This window comes from Peromyscus leucopus, chromosome 4 (genome assembly GCF_004664715.2).
Source record: "Peromyscus leucopus breed LL Stock chromosome 4, UCI_PerLeu_2.1, whole genome shotgun sequence".
In the NCBI taxonomy this organism is placed as follows: Eukaryota; Metazoa; Chordata; class Mammalia; order Rodentia; family Cricetidae; genus Peromyscus; species Peromyscus leucopus.
This window is the reverse complement of record NC_051066.1, coordinates 56,774,474-56,794,535: the sequence shown is the minus strand read 5'-3', so window position 1 is coordinate 56,794,535 and position 20,062 is coordinate 56,774,474. Positions and strand designations below refer to the sequence as shown.

Here is a 20,062-nt window from a genome sequence, read left to right as displayed (position 1 = left end):
AGCATACATAGCTCCTAATCCTCTATATACTACATTATATTCTATGGGTCCATATTTATTAGGTATTTTTAATTTAGTTTTATTTTATGTATGGGTGCTTTGACTGCATGTATGCTTGTGCACTTCCTGTGTGCCTGATGACAGAAGAGGGCCTTGGATCCCATGGAACTGGAATTATAGACAGTTATGAGCCACCATGTGGGTATAAGGAATTGAACCCAGGTCCTCTGTAAGACCAACCAGTGCTCTTAGAAGCTGAACTATAGCTCCAGCTCTTCATTATGTAAGTTAGGCAGAGTAAATAATTGAAAGCTTTATAATAATCACATGCTAAAATAGAACGCTATAACAACATATTATAATGAAAAAAATATAAATGGGTTCATTACCTCTTTATCAAAATATCTTACTGAAAGTCATGTTGACACCCATATAATAAATAGATCAGTTCCCATAGCTTTAGAGTCCCATGTTAGGTTTGCTCTTGTTGCTTGTGTTTAGGTGACATTTATGGGAAACGCATTCTCCGATAATAAAAATGAACATGTTGTTACTTGCCTCATTTTAAAAGTGGCTTTCAAACAGAATATTATCTATTTATATAATTTAATATCCAAATACAGGCATAGTAACACTATGTATACAAGACTGTCTTTCATGATAACCTCTTACTTGGTTCTGAGAGTGTCTACTTAAGCCAAAATTGATTAAAATTATTTTTTTTAAATCATCTGAAGATCATCACTGACAAATACAAGAGTCATGAATGGTTCTAATAGCAAAAGCAAAATATGCTGAAAATTAGGATGATTGCATTTGTTTTCATAATTTTACTATAGTAGTTTCTATAGATGTGACTAATTTATAAAACTAATCACAGTTTATTTTTAAAAATTATTTCTTCACAGTTTCTCTAGATTGTTAAAATGAGTACCCCTTTTTTTCAGAAATAAAATTATTTCTACAGGAGCAGCTTATTTATCATTAGGTAAATCTTCCTGTGTGCTGACAGCTCTCATTCGATCAAAAGACTTGGCAACTTCAATATGCTTGCTGGAAGTCTGCCTGGGCCTGAGTGAGGAAGGGAGTCCATTTGTGCAGATTGCTAAGTTGACATCAGAAACCCCAGACATAACAGCTACACATTTCTTGATTGACCTGGTCGGACTGACATGGAATAGATCTACCAATGGCTGCTGCATCAACACCTTTCTGCCTTCAAAGACTGGTGCCAACAGTATTCTGTGGCACCTTTCTTGGCTGAGATGATACAGTGAGTGCCAATAAATGTTCTCCGAGCAACTTACCAGCAATCTTGTCCTGTCTTCTTTAAGGGTACCGAGATATTTTCACTTCAGATGTGCATTTTCTAAAATTTCTGGAAGGAAGCATCAATTTTAGAAATTTATCTTTTATATAAATTCTAACATTTCCCTCTGAAATGCTTTACTAATCTCTACCATTGAAATATTCATGAAAATTAAAAGGTAACTATCACACAAATAATGTTTATAATTTATATTCTAGTGAAAATGATTGGCCAGGGCAGAATGACTTAACACAGTTTGGGTTGGGTCTTAAATCGTCTGCCAACACAGAATTTAGTTTAAGATTAGCCAAGTTATTTCTTCTCTCAAAAACATCCTTTAAAATACTTTAATTGTATTTTATTTATTTATTTATTTATTTATTTATTTATTTATTTATTACGTGTGTGTGTGTGTGTATGTGTGTGTGTGTGTGTGTGTGTGTGTGTAATGTGTGTAGCTGCAGGTGGCAGAGCATGTGGAAGTCAGAGGGCAACTTTCAGGAGTTGAAACTCTCCTATATATTTTAAGCCAGTATTTTCCAATGCTTTCTTTTACCATGACTCTCTCATAGCCAACTTAATACTTAGATATACCAGAGTGTTAAAAGCACCCTAAGATTTAATCAGCTAAGAATAGCGGTGGAATAACAATTCTATAAAGAATTGTATTTATCTATGATCTAGCTCTCTCCCATGAAGGAAAAAATGTGTATTATGCAGTGAGATTAAATCCAAAGATAAGGATCTATATATACTAAGGGAAGACATACACATCACAGAAATTAAATTATAACCAGGGAGGCAGCATAATACAGGGTTAAAATCTAGAATTCTGAAACAGAAATGTTCATTTTTTTCTATTGTCAGTAATAGTTACATATTTTTGAACAGTTTCACTCTGAGCATCTGTCTCAATATCTGTGATAAATGTTGAATGAAGAAATGTGAAGGGGTCTGTTTTCTACACCAATACTTATTCTTGTGGGCTTGCATATACCTCAAGTCTAGTTGTAGAGCGTAAGCAAGCCTTCCTTGAAGTGTGCTGTGTCAAAACATTCTTGATGACACTTAATACACGACAAAGTGTACAATGGGACATCTTCATCCATCAATCAAAGGGATTGCTGTGTGCCAACTTGATCTTAGTACAAAGTGATCACCAGTACCTTTTCTTGATTTGCCAAAGTAGCCTTTTGAGTATCTCTCAGTGTCTCTCAAATGCATCCAGTTGTCTACACGAGAGAACGAAGGGACGGAATGGAATTGGCTTACGTCAGAACCATAGACACAGCTGTCTAACATATAAAGATGTAATGAATTAGTTTCAATTAACTTTTGAAGGAGTTGAGGATTCTTCAGTTTCACTTTAGCACAGTGGTTCTCAACCTTCCTAATGCTGAGACCTTTTCATACACTTCCTCATGTTACACTGACCCCTAATTAGAAAACTTTTTTCGTTGCTACTTCATAACTGTAATTTTGCTACTGTTATGAATTGTAATGTAAATCTCTGTGGTTTTGGAAGGTCTTAGGTCATTCTACCCCAAAGGGGTCATGACCCACAGGTTGAGAACTGCTACCTTAGCACAAAACCTTCCTGAGAAGAAAACTGGTCTTATGATTTCTGCAGACCAAAACCTAAATGCCCCAAAGGGGGTAACTTTGTAATCCAGCAAATGAAAATTATGAAATTATAAATTTATGAAAATTAAATTCTGAAAGAATTTTTACCATCTATATTTTCATCTCTTAAACTACAGATGTAATTTATTAATCAATTTTTCCTCATTAACTATGGGAATTTAGGAAGTTTCCAGAGATCACACAGAAAGTCCTGACTGAACTGTTGATTTTTCTCATACATATTTAATTTCTATGTATTATTCCTTCTCCAAATCACTTATAGAAAGCAAGGGGGAAAACAATGATATCTGTATAGTTTCTTCCCAAGTGAAGTTGAATATATAAATCTTCAAAGAGAGATGGAGAAAATCTTCAATGATCCAAAGCTACAACTTTATTACAATGTCATTTCTAAAACATATTTAGGCCAGACATGGTGGCCCACAAGTTCCAGTCCAGGCTGCTCTACACAGAACATTCCTGGACAGCCAAGAGTTTGTAGTGCAACCCTGTCTCAAAAACAAAACATAGACTACACCAGGCTGGATGGTGGGTGGGGCAGGCCTATATTTCCAGCTACTCTAGAGCTGAGGCAAGAGAATCTCAAGTTCAAAACCAAGCCTGGCCTCCAAAGCACAATCAAGGTCAGCCTGGAGTAACCAGGCAAGCTCTTTTTCAAAGTAATCAGTGGTGGAATGCTTGCCTAGTGTATACCGAACCCAAGTTCAGTGCCTAGTATAACAACAACCACAAAATAACTATCAAAATCAAAACTATAAGCTGGACCCTTTCTTTAGTTTGAAAACTGGACTGATGATAAGTAATTTGATGAGGTTTGCATAAAATTTTATTGATATCTAGAATATTTTATGAAGGTAATGAGATATAGAGGCCATGAATTACACAGTGACATCTGTTTACCACTCTGGAGGTAGGATTTACTTAGGAGGGTCTTGTGATCCACATTACCCTCTGTGTTTGGTTAAGTTGATAGAAAATACAAGGAAGAGAAAACCCAGAGACATCAGGCCCTAAAGACTAAGACAGTAACTTTGATGGTAGTTTGATGGAGATACAGTCCAACACGTACAATTTATTTTAAATCACTTCACTTCCATCATGAGAGAAAGCCTTTTACATGAATCTGTAGAGGTCACAGATTCCATCACTGTGGATCCACAAACTACTTCATAGCTAGTTGCTGAAAGTGCTTTTATTTTAAAGCATGAATTTATAAATATATTGCAAAAGGAACAGCATACATGAACATATAAGGAAAACAATTTCTTCTATCACTATGTTCAAAAACTCAGTTGAATGATGTTCTTCACATATCCTTTCAAATAACCCCTCCCCATAGTTAGCAAAGTTAGATAAGAATATATACACAGGATATACACAAATGGCAAGGGAGTAATGTTATGAAAACACAAGGGTCTTCCTCATCTCAAGTATAGTAGGTGTATAGGACTGGTTTCTCTCTTGGATGATCTGAGGACTCAAATACATAGGTACCAACCCAGTAAACATTCTGAGACTTGATGTTATAAAAAAAAATTTGGTAGAAGCAACTGCTATAAAAACAAAACTTTGGGAGATATTCTATAGTTTCAATTCAATTCATGTATGGCTCTGTCAAGCAGCTTTTACAGAACAGCATGAGGTCCATCTTGTGGTTGCTAGAATTAAGATCAGGCATTCTGCCAGGATTTGCTGAATTTTCTTCGATGTCTGATTCACATTTGCTAGAACTTGTGTTTCCCAGTCTCATAATGACTGTAAGTGATTTTAGCTTTCACAAGATCAATGAAAGAAGAGGGAGGGAAAAAACAATAAAAATTGGGAAAAATAGATACACACATGATTTCCCGAGTCCCCTCCTCCCAAGGTAGGAACACAGTGTTACCTCCCCATAAGAATGCTTGTGGACTTTTAACACTAACAGTCAGGCTGCCTGCAGTCTCTGGGTTAGAGACAAGACATTACTCTGGCTGTGGTTGATCTTGCATGGAAAGCACCATGTATGGCTCCAGATCACTGAGAACTGCAGTAGATGATCTGGTCTGAGCGGAGGGTTGAAGAATTTGTCAACACAAAATGACAGCATTTACACATTGTTATTTCTCGAGGATAGAGAACCACACACAGATGGATGAGTTTTAACATTAATGACCTACTTCTCCTAGCAGTCCAGGTCTGTTATTACCTCTCCACGCATTAGAATCTCTTTACTTTGAAATTCTCAAAAGGTATAGGTCTTGTGTGAGTCTTGGATTTTTGTTGGATTGTTTTTTGAGTACTTTTTAGCTTATCTTTTACTACAGTGTTTACAGCCAGGAGCACTAGTGAAAATAGAATCCTAGGGTTTTTGTTTTTGGTTTGGTTTGGTTTATTGTTTGTATGTTTGCTTTTAACAAAATGCTGCTCACATTTCTTGCTGTCAAACATCTCTATCATCCCCAAAGAACTGAGTTTGAAATCTTTTTAGATTTTCTTATCATGGAATTGAAAAATATCACATTTATTTCCTTCTCATCTTGAAACTTTAAAGTAACATTTCTTTTCAGAAAACTAAGAATATTCTTGCTCTTTCAAGGTAGTGTACACTTACCCTCTTGGTTCAAGAAGCCAGCTTGTGTGAGCAACAGTTTCAGGTTTGTGAAGCAGCTAGTAGCTCAAGTAGAAGGCTCAGATCTGCCCCACACATAGATGAGACTTTGGGCAAAGTGAAATTGATTAAGTGGTAAGAAGTATGCCTCAGCCAGGTGTTGGTGGTGCTTGCCTTTAATCCCAGCACTTGAGAGGCAGAGCCAGGTAGATCTCCGTGAGTTTGAGGCCAGCCTGGGCTACAGAGTGAGTTCCAGGAATGGTGCAAAGCTACACGGAGAAACCCTGTCTCAAAAAACCAAAAAAAAAAAAAAAAAGGATGCCTCAATAAGCATAGATTTGGCCTCAATAAGCATAAATTTGGCCTCAATAAACATAGATTTGGCATACTGTGAACATTCTCTGTGACTTGTCTTTGCTGTTGCTGTGATTACTAATATTAACATGTCATTCTTGCCAGTTTATGCTTTTGTGCCCTTTCTTACTCAGATTTTCCATGATTTCATAAATTAAGACATATTGATACATTTGTGCTAAAGAACAAGTAGATTTCATCAAGAACTTAAGATAGAAAGGCTATCACATATTAGCTACTCATAAGCATTTTTGAATTTAAAATTTAACTATATCGTTATTATACCATCTGGAGCTTCCTTTAAAGTACATGGACCCAGGGCTGGTCAGATGACTCTGGGTAAGAGCACTCACTGCCACACCTGATGACTCATATTTGATCCCGAGAATCCACATGGTGAAAGGGAAAACCTGACTCCTGTAAGTTGTCTTGTGACTGCTACATGCCCCAAGTAAGTAAATACATACACACACACACATATAATTTTATACAAATATATATATATTGTAGATAATTAGTAAGGTTACAGATGTGAATTCATCATTGGATTTTACATTCTGATACTGTTTAAGTATAGCAGTTTGGGAAATGGTTCTTTATGGTAGTAACACTGTGTTATGAAGTGCCACACTGAAATCAAACCCCTCATTTTTTTTTTTACTTTCAAAATTTGGGTAGTTATGTTTGCATGATTCTGCTATGCCTCTTCCATTAAAGATGCGATTCCTGTTCACACCCACCTTCACATTCCCAGCTATCAGAGTACTTCCAGCACAGCCAAAACATTGCCACCCTTTGCACATTATTATTTCCAAGTTTCAATTCCTGAAACTGATTTAGATGAATGTACATAAAACAATAGCACAAACAACTGTTCTGTCTATAAAAGAAAAAGAAAAGATAAAAATATTAGCACCACTTTCATACTCAATTTTTAGCCTATCATTTGATTCTGATAAAAATTAAGTTCCCCAGTCCAATATGTGATTCCCAAACATTCCTGGGTGTGGAGTCTTCCCTGGAGCCCAGTTGACCTACCAGGGATCACACCCTTAAAGAAAACCGACACTTCTTCTCCAGCTGTTCTCAAGTGCCCACAATACCTATGCTCAGGGAGGGACTTTGTATCAACCTCCCTTCTCCGCATGCTGGCCTATTTTTCTGACTTGAGCTTGTACATGATTTTTTCATACTATCACAATCTCTGTGATAGGTGCAGCAGCCGTGGGAGTGTAAACTTATGCAGCCATTGTGGAAATCAGTGTAGTGGTTTGTCAAAAAGCTACAAAGAGACCTACTGCATAATCAAGCTATACAACTTGGGCATATTCTGGAAGGACCACAGAGATACTTGCTCACAAATGTCCCCTGCTGCTCTGTTAGCCTGGTAATGGAAACAGTGCAGATGTCCTCCACTGATGAATGGTTAATGAACATGTGATGTGTTTTCACTATGGAGATGACAGTCCACTATTAAGAAAAATGAAATTATGAAACTTTCAGGGAAATGGATGGAACTGGAAACAATCATCATTAGTGAGGTAAACCAGACCCAGGAACACAGACATTACATGCTTTCTTTCACATGTGGATAGTAAGTAGCTTTGAAACTCTAGATATGTGTCTTTCATTGGAAATACCCATAGAGGTTAGGAAAATAGTAAGGGGACTTGGGGGGGGGAAGGAATCTTTCCAAATGGGGGAGATCGAGCACAGTGATAGAAGGGAATAAAGAGGAGTAATGGAACAGGAAGGGTCAAATGCAGGGATGGGTAGAGGAGGCGATGGACAACAAACACTAAAGCCCTTCTGAAAAGCCATATGGAAGCCTACTACTGTGGAAGTTTCCTAAAATATACACATATACACATATAACAAGAGTTTAAATGGGAGGTACTATATAACACAGGGAAAGAGCCCCAACTAGACACCACGAGTTGGCAAATAAAACCCAACAACGGGGAAAGGGTTACTTCTTTTTGACTCTTCAGTCAATGGGATCTTATAGTCCGTCAAATATTATAGGCTGTTTCCAATATTGTTGGTTACTATCCAGAACTCAATGGTAAGACCATTTGGCAATTTATTAATTTAAAGTTTATGTACCACTTTATGAAATGACATACTTGTGTTCGGCAGGTTCCTTGTCTCTGTGACAAAAAATCTGGAGAAAATAATCCTCAGAGGAGGATTTATTTTGGCTCAGTTTCAGATGTTCAGCCCCTGGCTGGCTGTCTCCTTAGAGAGTCAGGCTAAACTTTACCAATAATTCCTATGAAATTTACAAAGAAGCTTACATCTTCCAAAATATAATGACACAGTAAATAAGCCATCCCAAAGAATGATGAATGGGGGATTAAAAGTAAAAGGAGAGCTAAAACCAAAGCAAGACCAAAACCCAAGAGGAAAAAGGCTAAATTCTATAGCTCTATATCTGGTTTCTAAAGAGCACATTGAAATGTGTAAAGCCCTGTTCTTATACCCTTGGTAATTTGGCCTCTCTTTGGGACGGGCTCTACTAAGTGCCTAAAACTTTCCTTGGAATGTTTCATGTTTCTGGCATCTCTAACTTCCTGAAGTCTTCAAAGCATGTTTATCTTCATTCTCACAGTCTCAGACATTACACTTTGAGGGCCAGCACCTAAGGACTTAAACCATGCCACACTGCATGCACTTGACAATCCTCCATGACCCCTAAACTCCTCTGTTCTACGTGCTTGAAAAGCCATCGTCATATGGACAATGCAGAGATTTGCTATCGGCTCAGGAAGCAGCTAGGGTCCCATGAACTATGTCTGCAGAAGTTTCTGAGTGCCTGAGTGATGAGCCAGGTGAAACACTTCCCCAGGTCACCCTAAGCTAGAAGAACAATCTATAATGTTCAATTAATCTTTCAATTAAGTTTATGCCTTTAGACCTTTGACCTGCTCAAGATGCTATTCTTATTCTGTGGGCTCAGTACAAAATATTTGGTGGTGGTGGCTTCTTGTTACTCGTATTGTTAATCTAATCCCTCCTCATTCTCCTTGTTTCTTATTTTTCCTTTCTCTTAATTTTGCAGTACTGAGGATTGGATCTAGGGCGTTGTATATGTTAGTTCTGCCTCTCTGTTACATCTCAAGCTCTTTGGCAGCTTCTTTCTAGTTTACCCATCTCCTTAGCAAACACACCTTCCTTGATCTTAACTTTGAACATAATAATTTTCTGGGAAATTTTCAAGTTTTTATAATCCTTCAGATTTGGTTTTTGTTTCTAGGTTTCAATGTAAAGAGGCTAAAAGCAGTAGCAATATTTAAACTACAGACTAAATGCATTGAAATTTCTTCCGTTCACTTTTAAAGTTAACTTCCTACAAAACCTTAGGGCATGACCAGAATGTGGATAAGTTCTTCACAGTGTAACACAAGTGGTCTCTATTTCCTCACCAAAGAATATTCGTTTCCGTCTGAAAGCTTCTGAGTACTCTTTAAGTTCTTCATTCCTATTGGCATTTTCTCTTCCAACTTCTCACTAGAATCTCTTGTTAATGTGTGCCTACACCACTGTAGATCTTTTCCACCTCATAGTTTTCCTCTGTTCCAAACTCACACTTACAAACCAGTACTAAAGTCTTCTAACTCACACTGTTGGGAATAGTCAGAGTCCTAGCTCCCCTACTCTGATACCAATTTTCTTTGTCAGTCAGTGTTTCACTCCCATACTAAAAAAAAGGGAAAGTTTATTGAGTCATTATTTCAGCAATTTTAGTCCAAGGTCAATTAAATTGTTAGTTTGGGCTGAGGTAACACAAAATATATGGTAGTAGTATGTGCAGATAGTCCTTGCCAGTCACAGAATTACCAAAGAGGTACATGTAGTACCACTGTGTGTCACTCTATCCCTTACTATGCTGACATTGTATTATAGTGTAAATGGAATTCCTTCTGAACTGCATGTATTTTATTTATATATTTTATTTTACAAAGAAGAATATACATTTGATCAGACTATAAGAAGGGGCCAGATCACATTAGGAAAGTCTGAAAGCTTGGATTCCATGGATGGTTTCCAAGTTCTTTTACAGAGACCAGCCTTCAACTGAGGCTATTTAAAATGACTGGAATGAAGGTTCCCAGTTATTTCTTCCTTTCTGAAAGGATGACGTCAAATGATATGCCTAAGAGTGACTTACAAGTAAAATACCCAAATGAATTACAAAGGATTTTTGTGACTAAAGATGCATTTAAAATAATGTGATTTAGATATATGAGGTTTGTAATTTTCATGAGCAACCCAGCTTCAATGAAATCACTTGGTGAGTGTGTGTGTGTGTGTGTGTGTGTGTGTGTGTGTGTGTGTGTGCATGTAAACACCAGAACCTTACAGTTTGGAAGAAGGACACGCCTTTGGTACTGCCAAAGCATGGGCTTGGCCATAATACTTACTGCCTTTCTAACTGCACACACGATTTCTCTTAGATGTACTTTGCACATCGTTATAAGAGCTATCTTTTTCAATTGCTGCATTGTTGCTATTATATTATTTTGTCCATCTTTCTTTTTTTTACTGATAAGATTTCACTAGAGATAAAATTATCTGGTTGAAGTAGACTCTAGTGTCCTGACACATTATAAATGTTCTCTCCAATTTTTTTTTTATGAGATAAATATTTATGCCACTTTCTTTTAAGTCCTTCCATTCTTTTCACGGTCGTTTCTCCTTTCTGGTGAAGGCTGTTTGGTCTTCTAATCTTAAATAAACATGGTCTTAAATAACAGAATATTGAGACTGAAGTTTAAACCAAGACTCCAAGATGATAAATGTCAGAGAGCAAACCAAGCTGTAAGGAACAATGTCGAAGAAGATTCAGGACCCAGTTATAAACTTTTAAGTCTCAGTTCAAATAAACGAAATATTAAATTGCTGAAAATAGAAATGGGTTAATGAAGAAAATTCCATGCATGAGATCCCTACAATGGAGATGTAGAATTGCTTCCTCCTTCCCCAAATAAATGGAAGAAAGTTTCCTGGGAAAGAGAGAGTTTGTAGCTCAGGGCACACTGGAGATGGAATTGAATCTTACCTGAGAGAGTGAAGAGTTAAGTGAGCCAATGCAGAGAAGACTGAGATTTTCTTCCAGTGCATTTTGGGAGCCAATGCCTCATGAGGGTTGCATGTGAACATATTTGAATGTAACAAGAACTGGAAATATAGCAGCAAATTTCTGGCCAGTTGTAAGGCAGCCAGCTGTTCTTATTCTGTGAACAGGCTGGGGTGAAGAATCCAGTCAGGGTCCTTAGTGAGAAGTATCTGAACACAATACCCATGAACTCACAGGATAAAGAGTCAGTCTATATACCTGCCCTGTCCATCGGGTGCAAACGGTACTGCACTGGTACTGGTCCTGGAAGCTCGTGAACCTCCATTTATGTTTATCGGAACTTCGCTATTCAATTTTTGATCAATTCTCTTCAATGTCTTAGGAAGCATTAGAACAGTTTCCACACTAATGCTCTCCTTATCTTCAGGGTTTATATAAAGCTGGAGTTTATATAAAGTTCTAAGACTATAAATTCCATTCATTTGTTTTGGCAGGCTATTTTATCTGAAACTTTACTAGTCTCTCATATTCATTTAATTTGTTTTAAATTCATAGCAGCTAATCAGTCAGTGGTTAAAGACATTGGCCATTAGGATTTGTTTAAACTTAGTTTCAGTAAAAGAAATATCCACAAAAATCATGCAGTCCCATGTGCGATTTCACAGATGCTTCTCTCATGTGTTTCATTTCTGTGTTCCCAGACTAGGCTGCAACTTCAAAGGTTAAATAACCATGAGAAGACATGTTGTTGCATTCTGTAAACTCACAGGCTGAAAAGACAAGCAGCATCCTCTCCTCGGAGAAATGCACCGAAGAATCTATTATGAAGCCCACCCTTTAGCACTTCATGAAGTGCTAGCTCCTGGCATGCTAGTTTTTTTACCCCCCAAAGGCTAATTTTGTCTTACCTGTTTGTTGTTTGATGTTTTAGGTGAACTTGATCTTCATAAGAACTCGGAAGACTTAGGAAATGCTGAAGAAAAGCATGCTGACACACGTCCATAGGTCTGCACAAACTTTAAGAGTTCAGTTGTTTTAAACATATGAGGTAATCTTACTTTTTAGACAAAAAACAAAAACAAAAGAAAAAAAACCGCACCTAATTTCTAACACCATTAGAGCAAAGGACCTCATTTAAATATTCTATGTTTTTTAAATATTCCTTTCTTTCGTCAACTAAATTTAAAATATCAACACAATTTTTATTTACTGAGTATAAGTTTTAATACTTTAAGGATAGTAAGCTATATTTTATAGGGTTTATGAGAAAATTCCAGTAAAGAAATCTCTACAATGGGAGAAGATGGAGAATTACTTTTTCTTTGACACATGGGAACTATTTATATGCTGATTTCTATTTTATTTTATATAGGAAATATAAACTGTTCCTGACAATAAACACAAATCTCATGTTTGGTAGAAATCTATGGACAATCATGGTACTTGTTTTTAAAATTTGACTCTAGGACTTGCTTTCAGTCTGACAGACTGATAACTCTAGGAATGATGCTGTAGAAATATGAAGTTTTAATGAGCTGATATATTAATATTGATGTACATTAAAAAAGAACTATTGCCTTGGAAGGACACACAAGAAACAGCAAATTAAAAAGGATGGCATATATAGTGGAGATGTCTTAAAGTTTACAAGAAAATGCATATGAAACAAATCCCAAGTGTTGTAAGGAGTACTAATATTGGTGTAGTAATGCAGGCAAGGGAAAAGGCTGAAGACGCCATACCACACCCTTGAGATGTTGCCATTGCCTCTTCAGATGCTGGTTTGAAAGAGTTAAAATCTGATTTGGCTTTTAAGGTCATTCTTCAATATTTGTGCAAAGATTCTCACTGGTGAAAAATCTTAGATATGTTACGTCAAGTATCCCAATGTGGTTGTGATTGCTGTTTTATACAAGAAGCTTGAAAATAAATCAAATCACCCAGTGGCTCTTTAGCATTTCATGCCCGTCTCTATATTTAATACTGATAGCAACAGTTATAATGACTCTCCACATTCCACACAGGTTGCTCATTTATTACGTTTAGAGATCCTGTCCATCTAAGGTGAATATGATCAAAATACATTGCATGAAATTCTCAAAGAATTAATAAAATAAGTGCTATTTTAAAAGATGAATTATTGGGTCCTGCTGATGCCTGACAGAACTTTAAAGTATGTTTTTGAGAAAACAAACACAGTAGACTATTATAGATATTTTAAGTAACAAAAAGTTCTTTTGGAATGTAACTATCATAAAAAAAACTGACTAAAGCATAATTAAGCAATATTTTTTCCAATAGAACATTTGCAACCAAGTGTTTACTATATATCATCACACGTATACACACACACACACACACACACACACACACACACACACACACACACGCACACACACAGAAAACCTTTTGGGTCAGCATTTTTAAACACTTATTGTATAGGTCTACAATATTTATGAACATTTTCCCAAAATTATGTAGGGAATACAAGCTAACAGTGTGTTTACTGAAATGACTGTTCAGTGTATGAAAAAGACCTACTACAATTAGAAACTGCAAACACAGACATGTAGAGCAGATCTAGGAAGAAATAATAATTCAGATAAACCAATTGCTAGTCATAGTGGTAAATCTCTTACTTCTGGTAGAGTGTATAAGTCCTATGTGAAATGGCCACTCAGTGGCAGACACCTTTGTAGACAAAATTGATGTTTTCTATCTTTTCCTAATTCATTTTTAATTGCCCAAACTTGTATTTAATGCACACAACATGTTTTGAAGCCTGTAGTCTTCATGGAAGGATTAAATTAAACCAAATATTAAACGTATAACCTTCCATACTTATCACTTTTTGCTGGCTAGGGGAAGAGCTGCTCTCAACATTTTTTAAGAATATAATAATTATTATTTACTGCAACTTGTAAATACATCTTTTGAGTTTATTTCTGTGATCTAATTGAAATTTTGTGTCTTCTAACCAACATCTATCCAGCCTACCTTCCCATCTCTTCTCTGATCTCATTTTTATTTGATTTTTATTTCAGGGAAATGAAAACCATGCAAAGTCCTTGGCTTTCTAAAATATTGTAATCTCCTCTTTGAACATACAGTTGGCTCAGGCCAGTTTAGTGGACTCCTCTGTAAGGAATAAGAACATAAATTTCAATTGAGTAACTGGGCAAAGAAGTACCGTGAATTGTGACTAGGATTCTGGCCACTGTTTCTGCCACTGTTTTCCCTCTGTAATTCGGTCATCTTCAATCAAGCCAGAAAAATCTCTTAACACTGAAAGTCGGACAGTTTCAAACTTTTGTCACGTTTAATTTGTGCAGAAGATAAACCATTTCCCAGTGTGCTTCTTGCACTGTGTTATTCAGAGTGCTGCTACAACAAAATTTTAAATGGGGGGGGGAGCAAAAGAATAGCAAATCCAAATGATGGAAAACGGGGTTTTCTTGCACTGCTGGTGTGGTGAGACTGCCTTCTTTTAAATGCATGGGCACAGACGGAGACTCAAGGTTGCTCAGTTGTTCGTGAAGTCCCAGCAACACCAACCATGAGAGCGGCCACATAGTGACTTGATGTACACCTCACTGTGTCTCCATCTGGGAAGCTACAGTGCTACCTTCCCCTGAAGTCAGAGGATCATCCTGCAACCATCCCTGTGGTTCTAAGGCACTAATGTATCACTCCTGTGTGTGGCCACATTGCAGGTCACAGCTTGCTCTAGGTCCACAGTCACAAGGGGCATCAGCCATTGCAGGAGACAGGTACTTGAAGGGAAAGCAGAGTTTTCCTTCTAGGATTTGATCCTATTAGAATATAAGAATATATTACAGGCTGAAGGATAAGAGGAGAGAGAGAGAAAGAGAGAGAGAGAATGTGTGTGTATGAGTGTGTGTGTGTGTGTGTGTGTGTGTGTGTGTGTGATGTAAGTGTGTGTATTCATGCTCAGTTGTGTATATGGAAATGGAAACCCATGCTTTTCTGTACAGCTAACACTATTTGATGTAACTTTTTAATTTTACTGAACAGAATGAACTGCAACCCTCAGAGGCTCTGCTTCTTTGCCATGTTTTGCCTGAGCATGTGTGAAGTCTTTCCTTGCCTAAGGGCCTTTACTTGCTTTGGCTAACAAGAATGGTCAAGCCCAATTAGATATTGTAGTTTTTCACTGTACATACCTTTCAGGGATGGTGAGCATCATGAAAGGTGGAAATTGGATGGAAAGAATCAGGAGTAACTGTCAATTAAATGGTGTGCAGAAGGTTTTGTCCATCTTAATGAGTTGCTTCTTGCACCTGCTTCTCGCCCCCCAGGTTCCACAAGGCTAAGCAATATTTCAGAGAAGGACATGACCAGAAGCTTTTAAGCCCCAAGCCTAAGTAGTGAGGTCTTTATAACTCACAACTTAGATCTACTTTAATGTGTAAGCCATATTCTCTATGCATATTTAGTATGCATTATTGTAATTTAAAATATATTTGTGTGTAGACTGTATAAAATGCTTTTAAATGTTCTGTGAATTAGATTCTTAGTGTTTGTATTGTCTAGATCTTGTGCTGAGCACAGCTAAATAATCAAATTGTATCATAGACATTATAATGTGATGAATATTTTAAATGTCAGCAGTAAAGATTGCTCTATAATAATGTGTTGAGAAGATTTATAGAAATGTGCATCATAGCCTTTGTCCTTTGAAATGGACTTTTTATTTCTATTTATGGAGAAACTGTAACTACTGCTCTTAATGTCTTCTTTTTTAAAAATTGAGATATTTACCATCTAGAATAATATTCTGCTTTCAAAGTGGAATCTGAGAGTCTAAGAAATTTAATTACTATTGTTCCTAATTGAGCCAGTTGTCTTTAAGTAAAGCTAGAATCTCTGGAGAGAAGAATAAATTATAAGCCTGCTCCGCTCATGGCATAGCAAATATATCCACTTTGTTCCTTTGATCTCCATGCTTTGTTAATATAAATGGAGGAATACACACATTGGTCAGTGTCTACATGCTACCCGAAATGTCAAAGTTATGTGACTTAGAGAGCACTGTGACTGACTTGCAGGGGGACTTGGGGAGACACACTGTTCAGAGCTGTCACACTTACCCTTCTCCTCACCTCTCTCTCTCTTCCTATCTCCACTCTCCCTACCTTGTCTCCCATTTTGCCTTTGGCCTTCCACACCCCTTCCTTCCTTGCTTGGTCTCTCTGCAAGACCACTCCTACTGGGCACTAGTAAGCAGGGCTCAGACTGGAGGTCACATGTGCTGTCCCTCTGCAGATATTGGTGTGAGTCCACACTGTGAGGCAGGACGGTCTCCTTCCATAGGCTGCTGCAACTGCTTTGCATTTTCACTCACAGCTACCCACCATACCATATACTTGCAAGTTCATATGCCTTTTCATTTAACCAGAACTTTACATTTTTAACATGGCAGCCTACAACTCTTGTGTTTTTATTATGCTGTAAACTCTCTGTATTTCCTACTATACATGATTGCTAAATAAATCACATTTGATGGAAAATATCCTGACTCATTTAGTGTTCAGTTTAATTTATTTTAGTGGAATGTTGAAAGCTTGGGGAAATATGGAGAAACTGGGAGCAAATAAACTGATTTGAGTTTGTTCAGAACATGACTTGGTTCTAGAAAGGAAACAATCTTTGATCATTATATCACTAGATGCAAATGCCTGGCTAAAAGCATAGCTCACATATAAATATGGAAATGAGAGTCTCTTTTCTAGAAACCTCAAGTTTTATAGATGAGCCATCCAGATTCACTGTAATTTATATGTAGTATTCAGAATGCCACATGCAAAGGTAGCCATTTCCATTCTAGATGCTTCCAAGAAGAGAGAAAACACAAGACATGTTCTCTCTGCAAGACCTTGGATAAAATGTGGCACAGAAGGGATTAGATGTTCACACTTTTGAAAATACCTTGCCTGTCCAGTAACTTCCTAACAGAGTTGACCTCTAGGCTGTGCCTTGCCCTGATATTTAAAAGTACCCTGAGAGGGGAATAACTCTTTATCTAAGCTCAATAAAAAGCCCCTTTTTGGTTCCATGAACCAAAGTCCTGCAGAAGCCTGTTCTGGAATCAAAAGCTGGCACAGCAGCCCTTCCATCTTTTTCATGAAAGCATCCAATGCAACATCCTTAGTAGGTACTAAGTCAGGACCACTTCAGCATGGGGCACAGCAGAACAGCACACTATCCTTGTGGGTAGCAGTGGGTCTTTTATTCTCTAGCAGCACTTTCTATATGGTGGGCAGCAATTAAGGTATCTCTGCCTTAGATATAGTGGCCTGTGGTGTGGTACTGATGGTTGCTGTGGCTTTCCCTCAATAATGGCTGCACTGGTACCATCCACCTTGTGACACCGAAGCAATTGCTTGGGGGAACTTATACCTCTGAACTCAGCTGGGAAACTCAAGGGAAAGGATCAGGTGTGGCAGGTCCAGGGATCTAAGTGAAGCCACCAAAAGTGAGTTCATCTTCCCAGGATGAGATAAAAAGATAACTGGAAATATAAGTTGTGTGGCCTTAGTGGGGTGCCCAAGAAGAAGTATCAGGAGGCATAGATGGAGTTTGACAGGGAGGCAAGGCTAGTGAGGTAAGTTTGGGAGTAGTCCTGGAGGTAAAAATAATAGCAAAAGCACGCAGATTTCTGACATCCCAGGTGTTCTCAGAAATGGAGACATCGAAGATGTCGCGGAGGAAGGCCGGTAGGTAGATCAGGAGGCCAGAGAGGTAGAGAAAGGATTGATCCATGACATAGTGGTCCTACTATGGGAAGTGCTTTCATTGAGGGGTAGGGGAAAGGTGGGGAAGCCTGCTCCTGTGTGTGAGCATCAGATGAGTCTTCAGAATGATAAGCCTTTTCATGCCAACTTTGACTGCTTTTCTGTTTCTGATTCATCCTTATCCTCTAAAAGTGCTTCTAGGCCTGTTTCTCCTCAGTCATATTCAAACATGTCATTCAGCGCTCCATGGACTGAAAAAGAAACAGTTCCTTTATCACACCCCTTCACTTCCCTTTTCTTCCTTGACTTTTCCAAGCATCTCTGTCCACCACACTCTCAGCCCTGCTGTGTTTCCTTCAATATTGATGTCTGGTACACTGTCCCTGCCATGTGCAGACTCACCCCCTCATTCTCACCATCTAGTGGCATCACTATTGTCAGAATGTCATCATGTGCATACACCACCCACCAGACACACACTTACACACATAATTAAAAATCAAATAAATATTTCAAAACAGCAACAAGAACCCACCACAGCTTACACTCTGATTTTGTTCTTTAAGTCTCTTTTCTGGGCTTCTGTTTGCCCTTGGTTTGTAGAGTTTCAGAAGATTTCCATGCCTGGTGGGTGATAGTGGTCCCTGTCTCCTGTTGATAATATGTATGGTCTATTTACTCATTAAGAAAAAAAATCATTCTAGCTGAATACAAAATCTATATAGCATTCAATTCTCCTCAAAGTAGGTCTTGGAGGAGGGACAAAATCATGGTTATTCCATGTATGGTCAATTTGAATTTCAAAATAGCAGAGAAAAATCAAAGATGCATTGCATAAACTCCCAGAGAGTTTCTAATAGCAGTCACTAAATACTATTACATCTTGAAATAAATAAAGCCAAGTATGCATATCTTGAGGACAATGTAATATGATGAAGGTTCATGACCAGTAGTAGTTTGTTAGTGCAGTGAATTAAAATCTCCTTTCCCAAGAAAGAGAGTTTGCTGAGGATAGCATTCTCTAGATCACAATTAGAGAGTACAGGAAGGATAGCCCCCCCCACAACCCCCAGGAAAAAGAAGTTATGCTCTTGTTTCATTTTCCAAGTCTTTGGCTCTGGAAGATGACAGGAAGTTCTGATTTTTTTCCTCTTCAATTTATTTGGAAAACCTTCATTCATGTCTAAATTATTATCAGATGTAGAAATAAGTCATCATCTACAGTTTTTTTTTTTTTTTTTTTTTTTTTTTGGTTTTTCGAGACAGGGTTTCTCTGTGTAGCTTTGCGCCTTTTCCTGGAGCTCACTTGGTAGCCCAGGCTGGCCTCGAACTCACAGAGATCCGCCTGGCTCTGCCTCCCGAGTGCTGGGATTAAAGGCGTGCGCCACCACCGCCCGGCTCATCTACAGTTTCTTGCATGCTCATCCTGAAGACATTAAACTATACCAGAGCTCACTTGTTAGAAATGACTTTTATCATAAACACCATACACATTTGTAAATCAGTTAAGTTAGAGTCCATTTGGAAATAAGAATCTGTGCATTGTGTGTGAATGCATTTTACTGTCCTGTATCTATGTGTAGTGTGCATTTGTGTTTGTTTGAGTGTACGGAGCCTAATGACCAGATAAAATATTAGAGACTTAAAATTTCAAAACTCAGGCTGGGGAGAGGGCTCAGTTGGTAAAATGCTTGCTGTGCAAGCTTGAGGATCTAAGTTCAATCCCCAGACCCCAAGTAAAGGAAATGAGTCATGCATGGCAGCTTGCACTTGTGATCCCAGTGTTGCCAAAGTAAGAAAGGCAGATCCCTTGGGCTCACTAACCATCCAGTCTAGCCTGTAAGGCCAATCAAAAATCCTGTCTCAAAAAACAAGGCAGTCCACGCTGAACTTGGACTTCTTCACATATGTGCATATATGTGTACATGAACCCCGACACATATGCACCCACAAGAACATATTACACACACACACCATACACACCACACACACACACAACTTACAAACTATGTTTTATATCCCCTCCTCCAATTAATTGAAACCACACTTTCCCTTTTGGAAGATGTAACTATATGAAAGTACTTCCTTTTACAAGAAAGCTTTTTGATAAAAAAAAAAAAATGTACATGTAGTTCACTTGCTTTTAAACCAGTTCCATTTTTTATTATACAGACCATTAATCAAAATAGAATACTTCACTTTGCTTCCAAGGTAGACTAAACATGACATGAAAGAGGAGGTTTATTTCTTGTTACTTTCTTCTCCTGTAGTTTAACAAATCTTTCAGACATTATGTCCTAACTCATTGGGGTGGAAGTTGATGTGTTGAATTC

The 20,062-nt window shown here is 37.7% G+C and overlaps 1 protein-coding gene across 7 annotated transcripts in view; it reads left to right on the top strand.

Moving 5' to 3' along the window:
• The window catches only part of Pde1a (phosphodiesterase 1A), a 288,051-nt gene extending 271,544 nt beyond the window's left edge, over window positions 1–16,507 (top strand). For 5 of the 7 annotated variants that reach the window (XM_028884593.2, XM_028884591.2, XM_028884592.2 and 2 more), the window contains 2 exons: window positions 11,906–12,022; window positions 14,019–16,507. In XM_028884593.2, coding sequence (XP_028740426.1) covers window positions 11,906–11,979 — 74 coding nt within the window. In that variant the 3' untranslated portion in view covers window positions 11,980–12,022; window positions 14,019–16,507. Of the gene's footprint in view, window positions 1–947; window positions 1,310–11,905; window positions 12,023–14,018 lie in introns of those variants that run through there. The other 2 variants (XM_028884590.2, XM_037204908.1) reach the window with 2 other exon arrangements.
• The last annotated feature ends 3,555 nt before the right edge of the window (window positions 16,508–20,062 follow it).